We start from the raw sequence: 23635 nt of genomic DNA, 5'->3' as shown, positions 1-23635 counted from the left end.
GTTGCCGATCCCTGCTCGACAGTATAGTAGTAATACCTTTTATTACTCATATAGTGCTTTTAATCAGCACATCTTAAAGTGCTTTACAAATAGAGGTCAGTATTATTATCCCCATTTTACAGATGGGGAAACAGAGGCACAGAATGATGAAATGACTTGCCCAGGGTCATCTAGAGGCCAGTGACAGAGCCAGGAATAGAATCCAGGTTTCCTGAGTTACAGCTCTATGCACTAGGCCACCATGCAGTTTTGTACGTTGATATGGATTTGTACCAGGAGGATCATAGAATGTCAGCTTTACATAGCATGGGCTTGATTCTTCTTCCATTGAAATCACTGAGATTCTTCTTCATTGACTTCACTGAGAATTGGATTGGACCCCCTACTTTTCCAGTGTTACATTTGTTGCATTTCTGAAACAAGATACCAGTTGCCCTGGTGGCCTGGTAAGGGCGATCAGCTGGAAGTTTGCCTGGTATCAAAATAAACTGAGATACCATTCCTGCAGAGTAATGAAACATTAAAAAAACCTTTGGAAAAACTTTTGTTTCATGTGTATTAAAATTGTGACTTAAAAAATGCCAAAAGAAAGCTCTCTTTCAGGTGGTGGAGCCTTGTTGTTCCATGAAACACTGGTAGATTTTTTAAAACATATGTCTGACACTTATTGCAAAGCAAGAAATATTAGGGGTGGGATGAAAGAGTGGCACAAAGCTCTGATGAAAAATAGAAACGAAAATGAGATGAGACAGACATTTATGTATCAAATTTATGTTGCCAAATGAATAGACATGGGAAGCATCTGGCTAACAACGTAATCAGAGCTTCAGGCCAAACTCTATTCTGGGGCTCACAAACATCCTTTTGTGACTTGATAGCTCTGAAAATGACCTTTTCTCTTTCGGTCCTTAAAGCAGGCTGCTTAACTTTTGATCTTTAAAAAAAAAAAAAATTCAAGCTTTTCCAATGACTCAGTTTGCTGTTTCTGTTATTTTGGGGAAAAAGAAGGATGCCTTCAGATAGAAACCAACCATCTCATCTGAAGGGTATTTAGGAGAGGTCTTCTAGTCAGGGCCGGCTCCAGGCACCAGCCGAGCAAGCAGTTGCATGAGGGGCGGCACGTCCAGGTCTTTGGCGGCAATTCGGCGGCGGGTCCCTCACTCCCCCTCGGGGCGAAGGACCAGCCACTGAATTGCCGCCAAAGACTGAAGCAGCAGCGGTAGAGCTGCAGATCGCGATCACGGCTTTTTTTGTTTTTTCTTTTTGCTGCTTGGGGCGGCAAAAACCTTGGAGCCAGTACTGCTTCTAGTGAGATACAAAGTTGTTTCATTGGCTTGAAAAAAGGGATGGTGATGAGGGGAATAAGTGGCGAATGCCCTTGTGTCGTTTTCATTTTGTCTTCTTTTAAAAAAGAAGCCTGTGGAGTTGTAAAAAAGCAGTGCAAAGTCCAGTGTTCAAGTGGGATATCTAGGAGGTAGGAAATGCTCAGAGAATCTTGAGCCATATATTAGCGGAGAGAGAAACCTTTCTGTTATTTTACTCTGACCTGTAAAGTGCATCTTACTTCCTTAATTCCTAGTAATATAGGCCTACTACTGCAGCCTTTACTTATATGAGTGAGGACTGCAGGGCTGTGGCCATAGTATTGTCATGATTTGTATACAATAATGACTGGAGCACAGAGGTGCCCCTGGGGATTAATAATTAACCCTGGGAGAGTTGATTTCTGAGGATACTAATCCTGAAACTGTCATTAAATTCTTGGAAAATGCTCCATCCACATTGTACATTGAGTGGTGTTATAATGCATGAGTGACTTTAAATGCATGAGACATGTAATCGTGCCTTAGAAATGCATTGCAGATTGCTTCTTGTTGTTATTAGAAAATGTAATTTTCAAATTAAAAATAAGGCAGATAGACTTGTGCATTTATTATGCATTATGAGCATAGGTGTGCTCTTGGCATGAAGTCAGACATCCATTTGTGCCTGTTCCTCTAAAGCCATTTAATAATTTACAATGTAATTCTTTTTTATAGAAAAAAACAAAGTCACACTTTACTATTTTCCTCTTGGCATCCTCGAAAATATTTTTTATAGTGCTGCAGGGAGAAAACCCTCCTATTGTTCAATGCTTGGTCAGTAATCAATAAGCCAGTTATTAAACATGTCCTGATTGGTCAGGAATGCCTAGACTGAGCTTACATTGCTGAAATCTGGTTAGGTGACACTGCTATCTAAGTCCCATCTCAGCAGGTACACCACAGATACTGGTGTTGGGATTTTCAGAAGCACTCACAGTGGTCCTAACTCTGCTTCTATTGAAGTTGGGGAGATTTTCAAAAGCACAAAGGGCCATTAGGTGTCACCCATCTACTAATGAAAGTCATTTGTGTCTTTGAAAATCTTGCCCATTACGGTAAAACTTCAGTGGGTGCAGAGTGAGGCCAGTACTGAGTACTTTTGAAAATCCAAACTAGAAGTCAGAGTAGCTGTACTATTCTAATCTAACCTTCAGTGCCAGAGAAGTCCTCCAAGAGAACCAACCTTGTTTGAATGCATCCACTTAATCTTTGCACTCAGGAACAAGACCAATACTGGCATCCTATTGACAGTTGTCTACCAAACAGCAAGTGTTTCCTAGTGTAATTGCCCCCATCCAGTGGGTTTTCAGGAATGCTTTGGAAAACCAAACCAGGAACATGCCAGTGCAGAGGGTGATCTGCACTCTGCCCTGTAAGCTATCTTGGAGGGATCCCAATAAGCACTCATGCATGGCTCAAATGAGAGGATTCTTTACTAGGGCTGCCAAGAACGAAAGGATACAGATAAACTAGTACAACAGCTTAGTTGCATACAGACAGGGATGAATATAGTAATTCCCAATTTAGCCTTTAGGTGGGTGTCCAATACAGGGTAGAATGCTAACCTTGTCCCATGGGGTTCACATAATACCTTTGGTGTCTCTTCTAGTCTGTTCCTTTGTGAGAGGGCTTGTAGATTGCTGTGGCCAGATCTCAGTCCCTGAGATATGTCACTGAGGCCCCTCCACATTGTACCCCTGTTATCCAGTTATAGCATTTGCCTCCTGCCTCCTTCCTGCCAGCTGCTGCAGTGTGGGTGACAATAGGCTACAAGTCCACCCCAGAATCTCTTGTCTGTATGTCCTAGGACCTAGACAAGCAGAGCTAGCAGAAACATTGTCCATAAAGGTGCTTGAGTTCCCCAATCCTGTTGTCCTGGGAGACTTCAAACACCCACAGTAGCAATGACTCTGACGAAGAAACCTCAGTGCCATATTTCTTCTTTATCCACCATGGGATTCTCCCAGATGGTCTCCATATCCACATACATAAGGGTAGAAGCTTGACCTGGCCTTCACGCTAGAGGAGGAGATAGGAGGTACAAGAACTACTCCTATTTTGTATGGCAAGAAGATGCTCCCACAGTATAGGAATATGAAGGAGGAGAGGGAAGTTACTTAGTACAGTGGTTCTCAAACTAGGGCCGCCGCTTGTTCAGGGAAAGCCCCTGGCGGGCCGGACTGATTTGTTTACCCACCACGTCTGCAGGTTTGGGCGATCGCAGCTCCCACTGGCCGTGGTTTGCCGCTCCAGGCCAATGGAGCCCTAGTTTGAGAACCACGGACTTAGTACATTGCGTGGGAGATAGCCTTCTGGGTGCAGGGAGCAGCATGAGAAATGGCCAGTGGGATTTTGTGAATACAGCTTCCACAGCTGTGTATGCAAATGTGTTAGATTATTGAAAGTAGACATATAGTTGCTGGAGTGTGTTCTGGTGTTGAGGAGCAGGAGTCACATTCTGGTTGGAGTTATATTGGTGTAAATCTGACGTAACTCTGTTAAATGCAGTTACTCCAGATTTCACTGGTATCACAGAAGATTCTGGTTCTGTCTGCACTGGTGTTTACTTGTCAAGTGAGGGCACATGCACAAGTGCGTGCCATTTTGCACAGCATATACATGGTGGCCAACCCATGAACAAGTACCCCAAAGTGTTTAAATGAAGAACAAAGTAGCAACCTTCATTAGGAACTGGGCTTTTGTCTTTCTGTTTTTCATTCATTGTGTTATTTTATCTAGTTTTCTGTACAACATATGAGACTGCATGACAGCAGTGAGTACTTGAAGAACAAGGGCAAAGGGGACTTACTGTGTTTTGCATATTCAAATTGTTTATTCAATTTTATGAAAAAGACCACACAATACATGCCACAAAACACATGCATGTATCTTAAGCTCCAAGTATGAATGGAAAACGACATTGAATAGACAAAAGAAGCACTTATAGTAATAATGCTTGTTCCAACAAGATACAATGTGCATTTGTTATGCATCTTTCTTTTTTCTTGGAGGGTGTATTATGGTTTCTAATGCACTATGATTTCTCCCTGCAGAAGAGGTGAAAATGAAAAGCCGAGTATCTGAAATGGATTCCATAGAAAATACATTTTCAATGCTTGAGTTGTCAAACAGAAATAAACAGAATGTCTCTCCTGTAAGAAACAAAGAGCCATCAGTGTCTCTCTCATCACAGACTGTGGATGAAGACCAGGTAACGAGACTGGCATCAGTCCACAGAGGCAAACATTAAATTAAAGAGAAGACAGGCAAAAATATTCATTCATGGAGAGGAAGAGGCTCTCTTCTGGCTCTAAATGCCCTTAGAGAGTGAAGTAGAGGAGATGCACTGGCTGAGTGGTAGTGACTGAAGGCAATATCTGATCTGAAGCAGATTCTGTAGAATTCTATATAAGGTGTGGGAGGGAGGGAACACGAGATGCACTTGAGGGGAACACGCCAGCCATTTGCTCTACCTGTAGAGCAGCTGTAGTATACAGGGGTGGTCAGGCTCCTGCAGGGATCATAGTCCTGTGTGAATGAAACTCAGATAAGAGTTTTAAAAGAATCACAGCCTTTCAGACTCTTGTATAATACTACTGATAACAGAAACTTTGTGCTGTTTCTCTCATCAAGAATATGGTTCCATCTTTGGATAAACTGCCTTTCGGTCTCTTGTCTTAGCCACTTGGGAACTGGCTTTGTGCCTTGTAAAGCACGATGAGACCTCCACTATCTCTTAGTTAACAGAATAGCCTAATATTTATCATTGTTGCTATAGAACTAAAGTTTCAGGAACGATTGCACGTTTTTATCACAGTAGTAGTTTAAGAAACAAATCCAGTAATAACTGGATGCACTGGAAACATTGCTCCAGTAATAGCAAAAAGCATTCGTAATGCAATGAATTGGCTGCTGTAACCTTTACACCTGCCTTTGGGATAAGAATAGAGAGAACAACTGCCATTGAAACTATTGCTTCTGTTCTAAACACTGCTGTTGTGCTTATTTTGATTGCGCATTGTGTTTCTCCATTGGACCTAGTTTGGATATATTTATGATGATATTCCCTAACCTCTGTTCAGAAACCATTTCATTCACTTTTTTTTTTATTCCACATACATTTTAAAGGACCCAAACATGCAGCCCTTTTGCAAATGTAAATCAGTGAGAGCTTTGAATGTGATCTGTATTCTTGCTTCATTTTAATGCACGTAAATATCTCTGCAGATAATGATGGGTGAAGGCTGGAAAGTTGGCTGCTCTAACCAAGGTGACCTCAGTCTGGCAAGAAGACTGAAGGTAAGATTTGCTTCAGTGCTTTTCAGGGTAGGAATTATAAGCAGAACACATCTAATCTCTGTCTCATGCACTGATTTACAAATTATTTTACTTGGGGGTGGGGAAAGTGTCTGGAAATACAGTGTTTGCTTCCACAATTATTCTGAGGGAAGGAAGAACTCTAGCAGCACCATCTAACCAGTTTTTTTCTGTTAACAAGTTTGTACCTTTAATATGATATAAAAGTGTTCTCTTTGTAAGGGCTTAAATTGCAAGGGGCTGGTTGGAGGGATTGGTCTTGAACTGGATGAGATGATTAAACCTTCTGTATCTCTAATTTCTCTGTGGTTCTGTGCTGTAAACTCAGTGCAATATGGGGCAAGTCTCCAACTCAGCAGTGCTACTTCAAAGGAGAATAGTACAGCTGTGCTCCGATGTTTGCTCTGGTTCCACCAGTTCACTTCCAGGTGTAGTTCAAGATGCTCATTTTGACCTACAAATCCCATTCGGGATTGTGTCTCCTCCCTTCTTTTAACCTAGGACCTGAGATCAGTTGAGATGCTCTACCTGACAATCCCTGAATATGTTTGTCTGCGAGTTGGGGGAAAGGCATTCCCAATGTACGGTTTCGACTGTGAAAGTTACTCCCCACTTCGCTCTTACTGAGCTCAGATTCATTGACCTTCATCCCATGTTGCCAGGGCAATCCATTTTTCCAGGCTTTTTTCTAAAGGGATTTGGTTGAGTGGAATGGGTGGGGAAGGTCTCATTTTTTTAGCATGAGGTTGAGTCATTTTGAGATTTTTTTGTAATGTGTGTGTAGAGACCAGACTGTTCATATGTTCAGAGTTGCAGATAGGCACATTGTTTATTAGCATAGTTTTCTACATCTCTCCTCTAAGAAAAGCAAGTTCCAAGCCCAAGGAGGAAAAGTTTCCTGTCATTTCTCTTGTATATGTTATGTATTTAATCAATGAACTCATTTTATCATTTATAGGCACTTAGAAGGGAATTCTATTTTGAATTGTTAAGAAGGTCTCATATGGGACAGAGGACTTTTTCTGGCCCTCTATACCCATCAGCACAGAGGGTGACTTTAGTGAGTGAAATTTTGTCAGGCCTTATGCAGGCAACACTTGTGGGGAGAATCTTTGTGCCCGCTCCCACTATGCACCCGTGGAGAATTTTAATGATAAAGCAGTATTCTTACAAAGCACTTTAAATACGCCTAAGACATTTTAAAACTACCATTGTTAAGGCTAAAAAAAATAACAAAAAACCTCCTGATTTAAGTCTGAAAAAAATTCAAGTAAGTTGTTTCTTTGCTTTTTTCACTTAAATCGCTTGAAAAATGAAACTATAGTGGTCAGTTTCTCTTTTGTTTAGAGTCAGTTTCACTTTCTGGGTCTCAGGCAGTGGATTCCCAAGACTGCAGAGTAACATTTGTCTCTTATTCCATTTACAAAGAAAAATGTTTTTACATTATTGTAAGTTATGAAAACATTGCTATTCAAATTAGGCATAGTAGAATTTATGAAATCTATTTTTCTCCTCCCCAAAACCTAAAGTTGATACTAAACTATTTGTCAGTGTTTCTTTAACTACTTTTAAAAATACAGGAAGTATACCAAACATTTCTTTTTTTCAAATAATAATAATAATTTTAATAAACTTTCAAACTCCTGTAAAAGCTACAAAGGGAACGGAGAAACTGATGTTAAGTCATAATTTTTGCTTTGCCAAGTTGTAGTGAGAACAATGGAAAGAATAGACTTAATTTTATTTGTTCAATCTTTTGGTTTTGGGTCTTTTCACAGGTGGACAATTACTTGGAGTTGGAAGATTTTGACACAGATGATGAATTCGGTCAAGGGACATATAGTGGTATGTTCCTTTTCTTTCACTCTTGTGCTTGCTCTCTGTCCCTAACTCCAAATGTATGAATTTTCCTTCCTCTTTAGATTCTGAATCAGGCTGTGGTTAGGAAAAAATAACTCATGCCTTCACTCTGGAAGAGAATATTGAAATAATTTCTTTATCCAAGGTTGTGAGGAGTTCAGTACAAGTAACAGCCTAAGATTTATGATTCTGGCTCCTGGTGAACGGTATTTTTTGATAATTGTTCCTGAATTTTTGTCCACATTTTTATTTTAATCATTCTAATTCTTGCAAAAATTCTCAATAAGGCTACCAAGAGATGCAGAATCCTGAAGTTCTGTCTGTTTTTACTGTGGAAAAACAGTTTCACTCAAATGTGGACCCATGTTCACTATAAATATTTCATTATAGTGTTAACATTTCACAAAGTTGGACCCATTTTGAATTTGTAGAGATGTGCCCCACAAAATTGCAAATATTTCATTGCAGATATTTCATACTCCTATAGTAATTTTAACCTCCTCCCCTCAAAAAAAATCCTACGGGTGAAATTCTGCCAGAGTGTATCCTAGATATTTGTGTGTCCCCTACCACCCACCATTACCACTGTGCTTCAGAGCACCTTACACAGTCTTTAACAGATTTATCCTCACAACACACCTGTGAAATAGGAAAGTGCAGATGGGAAACTGAGGCACAGATAGACTACACAGCAATTAAACACTTGTGGCTGGCTCAGGCCAGCTGACTCAGAGTCATGTGGCTGCAAAATTGCTGTGTATAGACATTAAGGTTTGGGCTGGAACCTGAGTTCTGGGGCCACAAGAGGGAGGAGGGTCGCAGAGCCCAGGCTCCATCCCAAGCCCGAACATCAAAAATTGTTTAGCCCTGCAGCCTGAGCCCTGTGAGCCTGAGTCAACTGACCCCAAGCCAGCTGTGTCTGTCCAATGGCTCTTTTATTCCAGGGTAGGGGTACCTTAAGTGTCTTGCCTAAGATCACACAAAGAATCTGTGGCAGAGTATGGAATTGAATGGAGGGCTCTGAGTCCACAGTGAGTGCTCTAACTGCTTGACTACCCTTCACTTCTCTGTGGGTACAGAGCTTCCATTGAAGCCAGAGAGCCTGCAGGAGACTATTCAAAGTCTGGCTTTAATTCGCAGAAGAAAGCAAATAGAGAGTTAATGTTTTGTTCTTCACCCCTGGCATTTCAGAACACAGGCTATGAGATTGCACTCCTATATTAGGCCCGGACAGCAAAGGTTTCTATTCAGTGTGATGGTCCTTAGTTCCCTCATTTTTCCTTTTATAGATTTCCAGGACTCAGGTCTGAGTACACCTCTCAAATTCTAAGTATATCTGTTAAAGAATTAAAGGTTCCATAGGTGCAGTGAGTTTACTCTCTAGGCTGCCTTTTGACTGGAAACCTGAATTCAGATCTGGTTTATATCACTAGCGAAATGAATTAAGTGATCTTAATCTAATCCATAGTGAACACCTGTTCCTATTTCAGAACAGGTGACAAGGTGATAAGTCTGAAATAATTGGCAGTAGGGCTGTTGATTAATCGCCGTTAACTCACACAATTAACTCAAAAAAAATTTTATCTCACTTGTAAACATTAGAATACTAATTGAAATTTATTAAATATTTTGGGATGTTTTTCTACATTTTCAAATATATTGATTTCTATTACAACACAGAATACAAAGTGTACAGTGCTAACTTTATACTATTATTTTTATTACAAATATTTGCACTGTAAAAAAAGTGTATTTTTCAATTAATCTCATACAAGTACTGTAGTGCAATCTCTTTATTGTGAAAGTGTAATTTACAAATATAGAGTTTTTTTGTTACATAACTGCATTCAAAAATAAAATAATGTAAAATTTTAGAGCCTACAAATCCACTCAGTCCTACTTCTTGTTCAGCCAATTGCTAAGACAAATGTTTATTTACATTTATGGGAGTTACTGCTGCCTGCGTCTTATTTACAATGTCATCTGAAAGTGAGAACAGGCTTTCGCATGGAACTTTTGCCATCATTGCAAGGTATTTACATGTTAGATATACTAAACATTTGTATGCCTCTTCCATGTTTCAGCCACCATTCCAGAGGACATGCTTCCATGCTGACGATGCTTGTTAAAAAAATAATGTGTTAATGTGTTAATTAAATTTGTGACTGAACTCCTTATGGGAGGATTGTATGTCTCCTGTTCTGTTTTACCTGCAGTCTGCCATATATTTCATGTTATAGGAGTCTCGGATGATGACCCAGCACATGTTCATTTTAAAAACACTTCCACTGCGGTTTTGACAAAATGCAAAGAAGGTACCAATGTGAGATTTCTAAAAATAGCTACAGCACTAAACCCAAGGTTTAAGAATCTGAAGTGCCGTCCAAAATCTGAGAGGGACGAGGTATGGAGCATGCTTTCAGAAGTCTTAAAAGAGCAACTCTCAGATGTGGAAACTACAGAACTCAAACCACAAAAAAGAAAATCAACCTTCTGCTGGGGGCATCTGACTCAGATGATGAAAATGACCATGTGTCGGTCTGCTCTGCTTTGGATCGTTATCAAGCAGAACCCATCATCAGCATGGACACGTGTCCTCTGCAATGGTGGTTGAAGCATGAAGGGACATATGAATCTTTAGTGCATCTGGCATGTAAATACCATGCGACTCTGGCTACAATAGTGCCATCTGAATGCCTCTTCTCACTTTCAGGTGATATTGTAAACAAGAAGCGGGCAGCTTTATCTCCTGCAAATTTTAACCAAACTTTGTCTGAGTGATTGGCTGAAGTAGGAATAGGTGGACTTGTAGGCTCTAAAGTTTTACATTGTTTTATTTTTGAATGCAGTTATTTTTTTGTACATAATTCTACATTTGTAAGTTCAACTTTCATTGTAAAGAGATTGCACTACAGTACTTGTATTAGGTGAATTGAAAAATACTATTTCTTTTGTTTTTTACAGTCAAATATTTGTAATAAAAAATTAAATATAAAGTGAGCACTGTACACTTTGTATTCTGTGTTTTAATTGAAATAATACATTTGAAAATGTAGAAAACATCCACAAATATTTAAATAAATGATACTCCATTATTGCTTAACAGTGCAATTAATCGCACGATTAATCGTGATTAATTATTTTAATCACCTGACAGCCCTAATTGGCAGTTCTCACTCATGGCAGGTCTGGCACTAGAATAGCACAGATGATGGTCAGGAGTGAAGAGCACTGGCAAAGGTGTATAATAGCTTACACTGAAGCTTCCCACTCTTGTCTAGCTGTATGATGCACTATCAGTCATTTTTGTGAGCATTAATATTAATCACATACATTTAAAAACACCAAGTTAAACAGATTGCATTTAAAGAGGTTGAAAACTACAAAAATGATCATCTGCTTGCCCTGCCTAAATACAGATTTATGGTAGGAATGCAAACCATATTGGGTTAATCTGGCAATTGCTGCTTTTATGGGTGATTATAAAATAATCGTAACGGTCTACCTTCACTACTGCAGATTATCACTGAGCTAACTACTATCCTTTTATGTGACACTTGATTTGCAATAGCTGCTCTCCTCGGCTTGTCCCATGAGAAAACCTTCATTGCCCCTTCATGCAGGAGTAATCCTTATCAACTCTCAGCAATCTACAGTGTACATAACAACACTAAGGGTTTATATAGTGTATTATAGCCTTGAAAGTGCTGCACAGATATGAACTAATTCCTCATAATCCCCTGTGAATAAGGCAAATAGCATCCAAAGTTACAGATGGGGAAACTGAGGCACGGGAGTTAGCTGTATATTGCCTGTGGCAACAGTGGAGACAGTTGCAAAGCTGAGATAGAATTCAGGAGTTCTGGGCTCCTGGTCCAGTGCTCCGACTACTAGACTTCACTGACTGGTTTGTATCTTGTATGGTAAAACCATCATAATAAGCCTAATGAGAATGAAGGTACTGTCCTCTATACTGTAGAGTACACACTTGTAAAAAGTGTAAATCTTAAACATTAATGAACACAAGCATAATTGATCACAGGTGTTAAAATGTCCCAGTTGAACTAATACTTTTTTCGGGTGTGTCCTGGAGGAAATCACACTCTTTTCTTTCCTTTTTAAAATTCTGTGTCCAACTAACCTGTCCTTTCAGGGCCGGTTGTAGCTGCTGCTTATGAACAAAAGAATTCATAGAAATACAATGGTCTCTATAAATCAGATCGCCAATATACAAATAAATTGTAGTTATTTTAGTTAGACAGCAGTCTTGCAACTAAAAGCTGAAACTAGTCTTTGAATTGTGGGAATTTGGCATAATAACTCTAGTTAGCCATGAAAATCTGATTCCCCAAACCAGAGCTTTAACCCACAGTGTACAGACAGCACGTGCATGGTGCACGCCATTTAATCTCTCTCTTTCTCATTAAATTTAATCTCTGACTGTAAGTAGCTTAAGGCAACAATACAAAGGATCATGAATTCTCATGGGACGTTGAGAAATACCTGGTTTCCACACTGTGGCAGTATGATTAATTTTACATCTAACCTTTTTCAAGAGTGTTGACAAATCATTTTCTGCACTGCTCCAAGAATGGCTCAATTACTGGGTCTTCTCTAAGTAAAATGTAAAATAAAATTAAAAAATCCTATACGCATAACTTCTATAAACATCTCAAAATGTGTTAAGGACACAAGTAAATATAAATTCAAAATGATTCTGAGTGCTGGGTGAGGGGAAGAGCATCAGAAATAATACCACTTAGCACTTATTTTGCACTTTTCATCTGTAGCTCTCAAATGCTTACTCATTTCCCCCATTTTACTGATGGGGAAATGGAAGCACAAAGAGGGGCTTGAGAGATTTGTCCAAAGTCACTGTCAGAGTTGCAAACAGAACCCTCCTGACTAGTTTTTTTTAAAGTTTAATTAATATGTCAGTGCTACATAACTACCTAAGAAACTGGCTTATTTAACAGTGTTCACTGATTTAGCAACCACTTGCTGCTGATCCATCATAACACCAAAAACTAAAGATAAGAGAATTGCTCAGTTTCCGAATCTGCCCTGCTATGCTGTGTTGTATGTTACTAGAATCCCAGGATTTCACAACCACCTCGTCCAGGAAGGTGATTCTCCATAGTATTAAGAAAGGTGCATTCCAAATCCTTCTTGCTTTTCTGATATCAGTACGTCCTCAATTATCTCTATCTATATGATGTCATTGGCAGTGTCCAAGGCAATCCTGTTGCTAATTAATCACCACCAGTAACAATGTAATTAGCAGCTTAATTAGGATCATCATCTTCCACTAGTGCTATAGCATTGGGCTAAGCCAGCTGTGAGGTACTGGCTAGATCTTACAGAACCCTACAGTTCCTGTGGAACCTCCCACTGAGAAGGAAGGCTGTCAAGACTCCCTAATTTTAATCTCCGAAGGAGTTTCTTGATGAAACATTACCAAGGAAAGCAGCATTTACTGATTAGGCTCTCATTTGCTGTCGCACAGCCAGGGTACAGAGAAAATGCTCATTTCTGACATGTCTACTGGCAAACAAAGGTTGATTACCACATTCTTATGGATTGAAAGAAATCTGAAACATTGTTTGTATTACTAACAAGCTTTAAAAAATTAGAACTGACATCCTGAGTATGACAAAGCACTTCTTGCTGAAAGCAAAAATACATTTTCTTCTGTTATCCTAATTTTTAAGTGTTGTCTTTTGGAGATTTTGCCAGATGGTTTCATTATGGGGGTCCCCCTCCCCTCCACAAATTGGTCTATTGGGAATAAACAGTGACATATTTGTTCTTTATACAGAAATGATCAACGATTTACATCAGGAGGGAATGCTCAGGCGTACCTCCTGCAATAAGTACATTGAGCAAGTGAATTTGAAACAAGTTGGGGGAGATCCCACCATATTTAGATGTTGGCCCACTTCTTCCTTCTGTAGCAAAGGAATAGTTTTGATCCCTATGAGTCATAAACGAATGGGTGTGTTCTAGTGAGGTCCGGCAGGGATTGGTTCTTGGTCCTACACAAAAATATAGCTAAATGTAAGTGTATACATCTAGGAACAAAGAATGTAGGCCATTATTACAGGATGGGGTGGGGGGATTGTATCTTGGGAAGCAGTGACTCTAAAAAAGATTTAGCCATCAGGCCCCTCAATCAGCTGAACACGAGCTCCCAGTGTGATGCTGTGGCCAAAAGGGCTAATGCAATCCTTGGATGCATAAACAGGGGAAGCTGAAGTAGGAGTAGAGAGGTTATTTTACCTCTGTATTTGGCATTAATGGTTACTAGTACCACTGTATTTGCTGCTGAATAATATGTCCAGTTGTGGTGTCCACAATTCAAGGATGTTGCTAAATTGGAGAGATTTCAGAGAAGGATCATGAGAATGATTAAAGAATTAGAAAACAAGCCTTACAGTGATAGACTCAAGGAGTTTAGTCTATTTAACAAAGAAAAGGTCAAAGGTTGACTTGATTACAGTCTATAAGTACCTATTGTCACAGTTCAGGACAAATTCAACTGTATCTCCCCTCCATGATCCAGCAAGGGCACTAACTTTTAGGTTTCTAGCTCACAGGTATCACGTCTCTTGGGTGGAGACCATGTCTGTCTCCCTTCTGACCAGAGTTTTTCTAGGCTGCATGGTTCCCTGCCTTCATTGTGAATTCCCCAGCAAGCCAGACTGCCTAGACAGACCAGCACTGCACTTTGCTTTATCTTCAGAGGCCACACAACCCTTTATAAGCAAACACAGTTATTCTTAATATAAAAGTATTGCAGAGAAAATATTACAAACAACAAAAATACCTACATGCATGCTAATAAGTTTACCAGAGATCATCCCCAATTCCAGTAAGGGCTCTGGCAGGTGTCAGTCCTTCCAACCCTTCCCTAAAACTTGCTCCCCGCCCCCTGGGGAGAAGGTTCTGTCTGTTTGCTGGATCAGGAAGAAGACCCTGAGACAGTGTAAACTCCGGCTATTTATCCAAAAGTCCTTTCTTTGTCTGTTGGTCTCTGGAGAATCCAATTTGACCCAATATATGTGAGCCACTCCGGATGGTGGTACCTCTCTGCAGGTGTTACAACATGAATAAATTGGTCTAACCAGCCCACCCACCTCCCCACTGTTCTTAATTCCTGGAAGACTGTGGTCACCCTCCTTCATGGAATTATATACAATCCCTGGCCCAAAATGATACATATACTTAATATAGTAAGATCTCCCAAAGATCCCACAGAAAATGGCCATATCTATTACACCTACATGGGAACAAACATTTAAAAATCGGCTCTTCAATGTAGCAGACAAAGGTAAAACTTGATCCAATGGCTCAAAGTTGAAGTTAGATAAATTCAGACTGGGAATAAGGCATACTTTTTAAATAGTGACAGTAATTAACCACTGAAACCATTTACTAAGAGTCATAGTGGATTCTCCATCACTCACCATTTTAAAGTTAAGGTTGGCTCTTTTCCTAAACTATATGCTCTGGGAAGTTCCATGGCCTGTGTGATGCAGGAGGGTAGACTAGATGATCAGAGTGGTCCTTTCTGGCCTTGGAATTGACGAATAATGGAAGGAGCTTCCTTTGCAGCATGGGGCATGGGTCACTTGAAGGTTTAAACTAGTGTAAATGGTGGAGTCTCTGTAACTTAAAATCTTTGAATCATGATTTGAGGACTTCAGTAACTCAGCCAGAGGTTGGGGTCTATGACAGGAGTGGGTGGGTGTGGTTCTGTGGCAATGTGCAGGAGGTCAGACTAGATCATCATGATGGTTTCGTGGCCTTAAAGTCTATGAGTGGTTGAACATGTCAAGGCTTAGCACACACCTATTAGCAAGCTTACCCAGGTTCTTTCTACGTTCAAAAGGCTTTGCCTATCTAATTGACCTGGAAGATGCTCAAATATTATGGAAATGAGAGCCAATACAAGCCCCTAAGATACAAAGATTTATGGAGCAAACTACAAAGAAATTAGGCTGAAAGGTGAAAACTTTAATTCCTCAACTTTCATCTTCTGGCTCATGATTTGAACCTAATTTGAGATCCCAGGGGGGATGAGCTTCAGCTCTTTAATAAAGAAGAGTCCCTTTTACAAAGCCACTGTGAATAATCTTGCTGACTTTGACACAATAAACAATCTTCGGAGGAGAAGCTAGATGAAGCTAGGCCTCCCTGGGACATCCATAACCTAAATGGAACAATGGGACTATGTAAATTCATCTCCTGTCAGCAAAACTGGGAAGTGAAGAGATGTGGCTGGATCATTGCTCTCTTGTGAACTTCCCAGGTGCCCCACCACACCCACAAGTCACCCCAAGAAGTCTCTGTCTCCAGGGTCCACAGGGACAGGCTCCATCCTGTCTAGTTTACAGATGAAGAAACTGAAGTGAAGTGATTTGCCAAAGGTCACCCAGCAGGTCAGAGTTGGGGATAGAACTCATGTTTCCTGTCTCCCAGTCCACTGACCTCTGCACTGGCCCTTGCCTCCTCTTTTGAATAGAGGGGCATCCAGACCTAAACTTCCCAAGAGTTTGGGGGTCTCCACGATCTATGGTTTTGATTTAACTTATTTGAGAAATTGGGGCCAGCCATCAAGTTCAAATCCAATTTGACTTCCCCAAAGTACAGGCATTTTTTTGAGCTGGCTTTTGGTTCAGGACTGCATCTGCTCTAAAGATAAGTACCTGTATTATATTTTGTACAACAAGAAAAGTATAATACAAGTGCTACCAAGCTTCTGAGTTCTGCGAGATTTTAGAGTATGATTTTGCTAAATTATACATTGAGTGGAAAGATTGAGTCAAGTATTTTGTTTTCAGCAGGGTCATTAGTGCTTCCAGGAGAGGTGGAACAGACAGCAACTTGCTATACACCTTCCTTTGATCAGCCTACTAATCTGGAGTTTGGGACCTTGTCAATTACACAACCATCAATCAGCAGAACACAAGAGGTATGAGGTCAGATTTATTTAAACATTGTTTTCTTTTTCCCGAGTGGATTTTAATGCTATTTCCATGCAGGAACAGAGGGATGTAGAGAGAGCTTTGTGATCCTTGAACTGAGTTAGCAATTCATTTTTAAATATATTAAAAAAAATAACAAGTTAAAGTAATTATGCTCTTTGATGGAACAGCTCCTGATTTGTGATGCACACTGCTGTTGTATAATAAAGGAGCCAGTGAAATATATCACTTTTTTGCTTACCTGTAAGTTTAGCCAATACATTTTTTATAATTGGTAACGCTCACATGCTATTCAAGTAAACCTTTGTAGCTCCTGACCTTTTAACAAAACATTAGATTACATAAAATGAGGGACCATTTAATTTCCTGATGGCTTTGACAGTATTACACTACACAAATTCTTGCTGGAGTGAGTGCAGAAATCCATGTCCCAAATTGCAGCTAGCAAACAATTCCTTTAATGCCACATTAAAACCAAAACAAAACAAAAAAGAAAAAAACAAAACAAAAAAGAATCCCTAGAACATATCTTGATCACAGAATTTATCTTTTGGAAATTAGTGTCACTGAGATGCAATTCAGTATTAGCACTGTCTACCAGGTGAAGTGCAGAGGACTGGACCATGGCATGTCAGCAATCAGTATATGTTTTAATTTAAATTGCCCCTTTCTCTCAGAATTTCAGCCCCACTCAAATCAGAAATGTAGGTCTAGAATACTTTCTGGCTTATTTTAAGTCTTTAAACCTCCCGACAAATCAGCCAGTGTGAACATTAACTTTAGAATAAGGAATTTTTCTGTTGCAGAGGTGATGTGTTGTTGTTGGTTTTTTGTTTTGTTTTGTTCTGGGTTTTTTTTGGTTAATCATTATAATAGACGCTGAAATGTTAAGATTACTTCTGGCTAAAATCAGGCAGCTTTGCTAGTTTCATTTGGTTATTGATATTCTATGAGGCTTAAATCAAGAAGATAAAGATGTTTGACCAATGAAGGATTGATGCTACTGAATTGCATATGCAGTTTTGCCTGCTGAGCTTAAATGTATTTGATTCTTTGCAATCAGCACTAGAAAATATACGGTTAACAATTCTGCATTGGCAGGGAGATGGACTAGATGCTCTAATAGGTCTTTTCCAGTTCTGACCCATATGGTTCTCTGATTAAAACAAAAACCTCTGAATGACGTATAACATGGTAGTTAACCTCCATCTTTATATCTTTAGAAATATACTTTTTTACACAAAAATACTATGACATATTGAAATGCATATCCCAGGAGATTAATGTGTGAGGACATAAAGAAGAATGGGGTTGCAAAAATCTCACATGTTAACAAATAAGTGCACATGATACTGGAAGCTACAGCTTGTGAGAAGTGGATGAAAATCCCATTCACTGCAGCATTTATTTCTATGAGAGGAACAGTTTGATCATACGGTAGAACCTTGGAGTTACGAACGCCAGAGTTATGAACTGACCAGTCAACCACATACCTCATTCGGAACCAGAAGTACACAATCAGGCAGCAGCAGAGACCGCTCCCTCGCCCCAAACAAATACAGTACAGTACTGTGTTAAAAGTAAACTATTTAAAAAAAAAAGGGAAGGCAACATTTTTCTTCTGCATAGTAAAATTTCAAAGCTGTATTAAGATAATGTTCAGTTGTAAACTTTGAAAGAACCATAACATTTTGTTCAGAGTTATGAACATTTCAGAGTTACGAACAACCTTCATTCCTGATGTGTTCTAACTCTGAGGTTTTACTGTTCATAAAATAAACGGAGTGTTATAGGGGACAATGGAAGGATGTGAAGGTGTGCCAACATGCTCAATACTTTACCGGATACAAAATGAAGCTAGTTCCTACCTTAAATTATACAAGTGTTTATGGCCATCCACTTAGACAATATAGTTAGGGGCTAATTTTCAGAGTTGCTGGGCTCCCACAATTCCAGTTGAAGTCAATGGGTGATGTGAGTGCTCAATACCTTGATAAACAAGTCCTAAGCTCTTCAGGGCAGGGACCCTGCCATGGGACATGAGAGAAGATTATTTCCAGAGGCTCAAAAGAGCACAAAATCATCCCCATCCCTTCTTTCAACCCAAACATGTCCCAGCCCATCAAAACAGCTGTTGGAGGAGGGCAATAAAATAATGGCTATCTATGCTGTGTTACTGGGATTTGGCTTTTCCATGCCCCACCCCCTAAAAATACTCCAAACCACTAGTATGCTACAGGATGCTGAAGGAGAGACCATGTCCCTGACATACTGTGTGAGGGATTTGGGAGAACGTGTAGTTTTCATCAAATGGCACAGTTAATGTGTTTACTGAGGGGAAATTAGATGCAAGTGTGCCTAATTGTTAAAGAGACGCTCATCTTCCTGAAGTTTATCCCTCGCTCAGATGCAATGAGAACAAGGATGAGCGACTCAGTAACTTGTTCATTTTGGCTAGCAACTTAGCTTCCACTTTCTCTAGTGGTTTTAGGCATGTGTGCGTCCCCTTATAGTAAAAGTACCATGTGCTGTATGAATGCTGTCACAAACTGCAGCTTGTGACAGTGTTACTGCAGGATTTGAGTCCATTACCCTAGAATACTCATATCTCTAGCCCAGACAGCCATCCCTTTCTTGACTCCTACTCATGCCTTTCTTTCAACCCAGCCATCCTTTTTCTCCACCCCGTGTATTCATTTCTGCTTCCCCAGTTCCCTCCTTTCTTGCTCTCTTCCCCCCCATGTTCTCTAGATGAACATAAACTTTCCATCCCATGATACATATATGCTTTCTTCCCTCATCACCTATCTCTGTCCAGTTAAAGTATTTATATAGTGCCAATCACTGTGTCATTGTTAATTGTTGTTGTTATTATTATTATTTGTATTATGGTAGCACCTGCAAGATAAAATCCTGTCCCCACTGAAGTCAGTAGCAAAACTCCCATTGATTTCAATAGGTTCACAATTTTACCTGTAGTCTTGTACCAAGATCAGGATCCTATTGTGTTAAGTGCTGTACATACCCATAGTAAAAGCAAGGGCTTGCCTCAAAGAACCTCTAGTCTCAAGACAAGACAGACAAAGGGTGAGAGGAAGAAAATGCCGTACGTCTATGCTGCAAACCCCCCCTGCGGCAGCAAGTCTCATAGCCCAGGTCACCTGACTCAGGATCGCGTGGCTCCTGCTACAGTGCTAAAAATAGCATTGCAGATGTTCCCGCTCGAATTGGAGCTTGGCTTCTGAGATCCACCCTTCTCTCTGGTTTCAGAGCCCGGGCTCCAGAGTGGGGAATATCTACACTGCTATGTTTAGCCCCATAGTGTGAGCTACATGAGCCCGGATCCATTAAGCTGGGGTCTGAGAATCGTTGCCATGGGTTTGGGGTTTTTCTCCAGTGTAGACGTACCTATAGGTTAAGTGACAAGTCCAGTGTCACACAGGAAATCTATGGCAAAAGTGTGAATTGAAGCTAGGTTTTCTGATTCCCACCTCAGTGTCTTAACATCCAGACAATCCTTTCTTTCTCCAAGTATCTTAGCTCAACATTACGTGTACTCTGCCTACACACATTTTTTCTATCTTTTCCACATGGGTATTGAGCTGATCAGTTTTCCCTTGAACGTACAATACATTCAGCAGTGTTTATCTGTGGGGAAAACCCTTTACATAATTTAAACAAGAGAACTGTAGATTGCCCCGAGTTATGCAAAAATAGAGGTTAGGAAGGACAGAATCAAGGCTTTTAGTTCAATGTATCTGCACAGAGATTAAATAAAAAGACACTGAATTGCCAACTATTAATAGGCTTTTGAAACTCTCAATTTAGGGTGTTTTATTTACAACATTACTTTGCAAAGTGGCCTCCAGCAAAATGCTCCAGTTATTAATCTGAACATTACATTCTTTCCTCTTTAATTTGGACTTGTGGTAGCTGTGAATGAAAATGATTCTTCCTTCAGAGGTGTCTCCGTTTGAGTAAATCACATGGGCAATCTTAAGAAAATTGGCAGTTCTCTAATAGAGCACAAATTCTATTCCCAGAGAGCTTCCAGAAAAGATTTCAATTAGATGTTAAATTAGACATACACATATTTCTCTCAGCTCCTTAGGCAAAAATAACAAGATAATAACTTGATTGACTGTTGTTTTTGTTCAGCTGTGAGGGATTCAGTGGTCCGTAGCAGAATTTTTTCCTTTTGAAATAAATCAGAATTTCAGTTTGCAATCTAAAAGCCTTTGGACTGATTTCCTTCATACGAGGCTGAAATGAACTAATACTTGGGAGAAGATAAAAACCAACCAAACCCACTGCTTTCAACGCTTGCCTGAGAGATGAAGCACACAAATAGACATACAGCTGAACTAGACTTTTTGAAACTTGCAATGAGGAAATAACAGAGTGAAGTCTGGTGTGGTCTACTCTTATATCCAATTTCATTTGGAATTACTTGTACATTTTTCTTTGTTACAAACACTTTTCCATTACACATCTGCATGTTCATGAAATGGTTTAGTTAAATGCAAATCAAGACAAGGTCATAGTGGCTGAATGTGTATTCTCAATACCATAATAGCTTTGGTGCAGAGGTGACAGATTTGATTTTGTAGAACTGCTACAAAGGTTTACGGCAATCTGAAGTTTTCTTAATTTAATTACCTATAATCATGGTATCAGACACTATTACAGCTACAGCAAATGGAAATACATTTTGAGATTAAATAATACTTTATAGGGTTTGTTTTTGGATTTTTCTCTTAAGTGAACACTTAGACAATTAAGATAGATCACTGTTAGATCTTAAGGGCATCCTCCATGGCATGGTATTTTAACAGGCTTCTCCTGGGAGAATTAGTGGAATGGGTACTGAGTGGGTTGAGGGAGTAGGGTTTTAGTTTTGGTGGGTCAAGAGAGCTTGTTTGTGGATATTGACTCAATTGAGCTTTATTTGAATGTTATTTATAAAAAAAACATTCTGCACCTAAGATTTGACCCAAAGCACACTTAAATCAATAGAAAGACTTTCAGGAATTAGACAGGTTCAGCTGATGAAAGGAATTAAACAAATCAAGACACATAAATACCATCCATGCAGTCTGTTCAGTTCTAGAGTCAGTAGTTTTAGCTTTTGCAGAGAACAAGGTTTTTGGCGGCAACACTAATCCTTGCAGCGGAGCCACAGTTACTGACCTCCTGCAGATCCGGAATCTGATCCATTCCTTACCGAAGTCAGTGGGACGACTCACATGCAGGATCAGACTCTTATTTCCTAACTGTAAGTCTGTTCAGCACCAGAAGGGTGATGAAATTTAAGCTGTTTGCATAGAACAGAAATATAGAAATTAAACTTCTGAAAGTGCATCCAAAAAGTGAAGGGAAAGCATTCTAATTCTTCCAAAGAGACTTAAAGCTAAGTTAATACTGGTCAGACTCATTGAGACCTGGAAGATTCTACTCCCACATATTTAATGTTGTGCATTTCCTTTGGGTTTTTTCCCAGCAGATTTTGCAAACTGGAGGGTAAATATTTTTGGTTGTAAGCCATCCCCTCCTCCTCCTGCCACCAAAACAAAACAAAACAAGAGTCATGCTTCAACATAATGAGGGTACACTCATTGCTGCATTGTTAGCTCTGCACCATCAAAAAAACCTCATTAAAATTATAATGATTGCTTTTTAGCCTTGTGACTAAAATCAAGTGTAGAGTATGATCAGTTTAATATCTACTGTATGATCAAAACCTACTCTTGCAGGAGGTGGATCTAGTGATTTTACAGATCTTTTCTATATCTAACTCTAGTGTCTATGATTTATTATGTGAGATTCATTGTGGCAATATGACCTCTTGCATAATCTCAGCAGAAATCCCATGGCATAATGTGACTCCTAAATTGAGTAGCTAATGAACACAAGTGTGAATTTTAAATATGGGCTAGAGTGATTTCCTCTTCTTTTGAGGAAGCCTCTTTTTTCCAGGATTATCCCCGAAGTGATGAAGTGATCCTATGTTTTTAATCCTAGCTCACTGATGGATGTTTGTGAGTCTCAAAATAAATTTCAGAGACTCCTAAATATTGTTGAACTATGACCTAATGACATTTTGACACAACAGGATGACTCACTACTTTGTCATTGCGCTATGATTTAAATGTCAATTTCCCTTGATGCACAAGCCTGTTCCATTGTACAGTCCTGATTGGAAATTCCAGTTAGCTCCATATGAACCCTTCAATAGGTCTTGATTGAATTCTGCTGGACTCTGTTGAAACTAGTAGTCCACTACACCTGTTACTGTGTTTCAAAACTTTGTTGCCAACTAGAATGAATAGGAAGCAGGAGTCTTCTGAACAGGAATTTCCACTAGATGGCAATTCCTAATAAGACTGTGAGGATTTTACAGCTTTCATCCGTATGCAAGAAACAAAAAAGAGCTGAGATTGGATTTCATGCTATGGCATAGAATTCTTAGCAGTTTTCTCACACCAGCTTCCATGCCTGCTTTCACTTCTGCAGCCTGAAAAGCTGTTCATCCTGCAAAGACATTGATGTAAGATCTTTAAATGCCATGATAATCAAAATCAATTTTCATCCCAAAAGGTAGAAAACTGATGCAAAAGGTCATCAATTTAGGTGGTCCTGTGAACTTCAAGGGAATATGGGGGCGGAGGGGGGGGGAAGAGGTGGGGCGAACACTTCTGCACCAGGATTCTGTACTGTAAGAGATCTAAGGTAAAGGCTAGTTATTTCCTTCCACAGACTACAATTTAATGAACTTGTTTGAGGAAAAATAGGTGGATTATAATAGAAAACCTATGTGTGCCTGCTTCAAGTTACATTTTACTGCTCCTGCCAAGGTCTTTGTTGATACCAGATTTTCTGTCATGAAAGTGCGAGTGACAAAAGTTAATAATAGTATCACAGGAATTAGAAATAGGAAAGATCTATGACTCTGAGGTCATCAGGCCAACCCTCTCACCAGTACAAAATTATTCTCCAGTGCTTTATTTAAACTGACTCAAGAGATGGGGCAGTCCCCATGGGAGACTAGTTGGCAGTGTAACAGAGCTCATGCTCAGGAAATTGTTCCTGATATTCCACTCACATTTT

At 39.6% G+C, this 23635-nt stretch overlaps 1 protein-coding gene across 5 annotated transcripts in view; it reads left to right on the top strand.

The window, feature by feature from the left end:
• The window catches only part of LOC120405392 (intraflagellar transport associated protein), a 60615-nt gene that overhangs the window by 29752 nt on the left and 7228 nt on the right, over positions 1 to 23635 (top strand). For all 5 annotated transcript variants that reach the window (XM_039538986.1, XM_039538983.1, XM_039538987.1 and 2 more), the window contains 4 exons: positions 4418 to 4575; positions 5592 to 5663; positions 7460 to 7526; positions 16385 to 16515. In XM_039538986.1, coding sequence (XP_039394920.1) covers positions 4418 to 4575; positions 5592 to 5663; positions 7460 to 7526; positions 16385 to 16515 — 428 coding nt within the window. The remainder of the gene's footprint in view (positions 1 to 4417; positions 4576 to 5591; positions 5664 to 7459; positions 7527 to 16384; positions 16516 to 23635) is intronic.

This window comes from Mauremys reevesii, linkage group 4 (genome assembly GCF_016161935.1).
Source record: "Mauremys reevesii isolate NIE-2019 linkage group 4, ASM1616193v1, whole genome shotgun sequence".
NCBI lineage: Eukaryota > Metazoa > Chordata > Testudines > Geoemydidae > Mauremys > Mauremys reevesii.
Note: the sequence above shows the minus strand (reverse complement) of the source record. Positions and strands in the feature narration are given on the sequence as shown.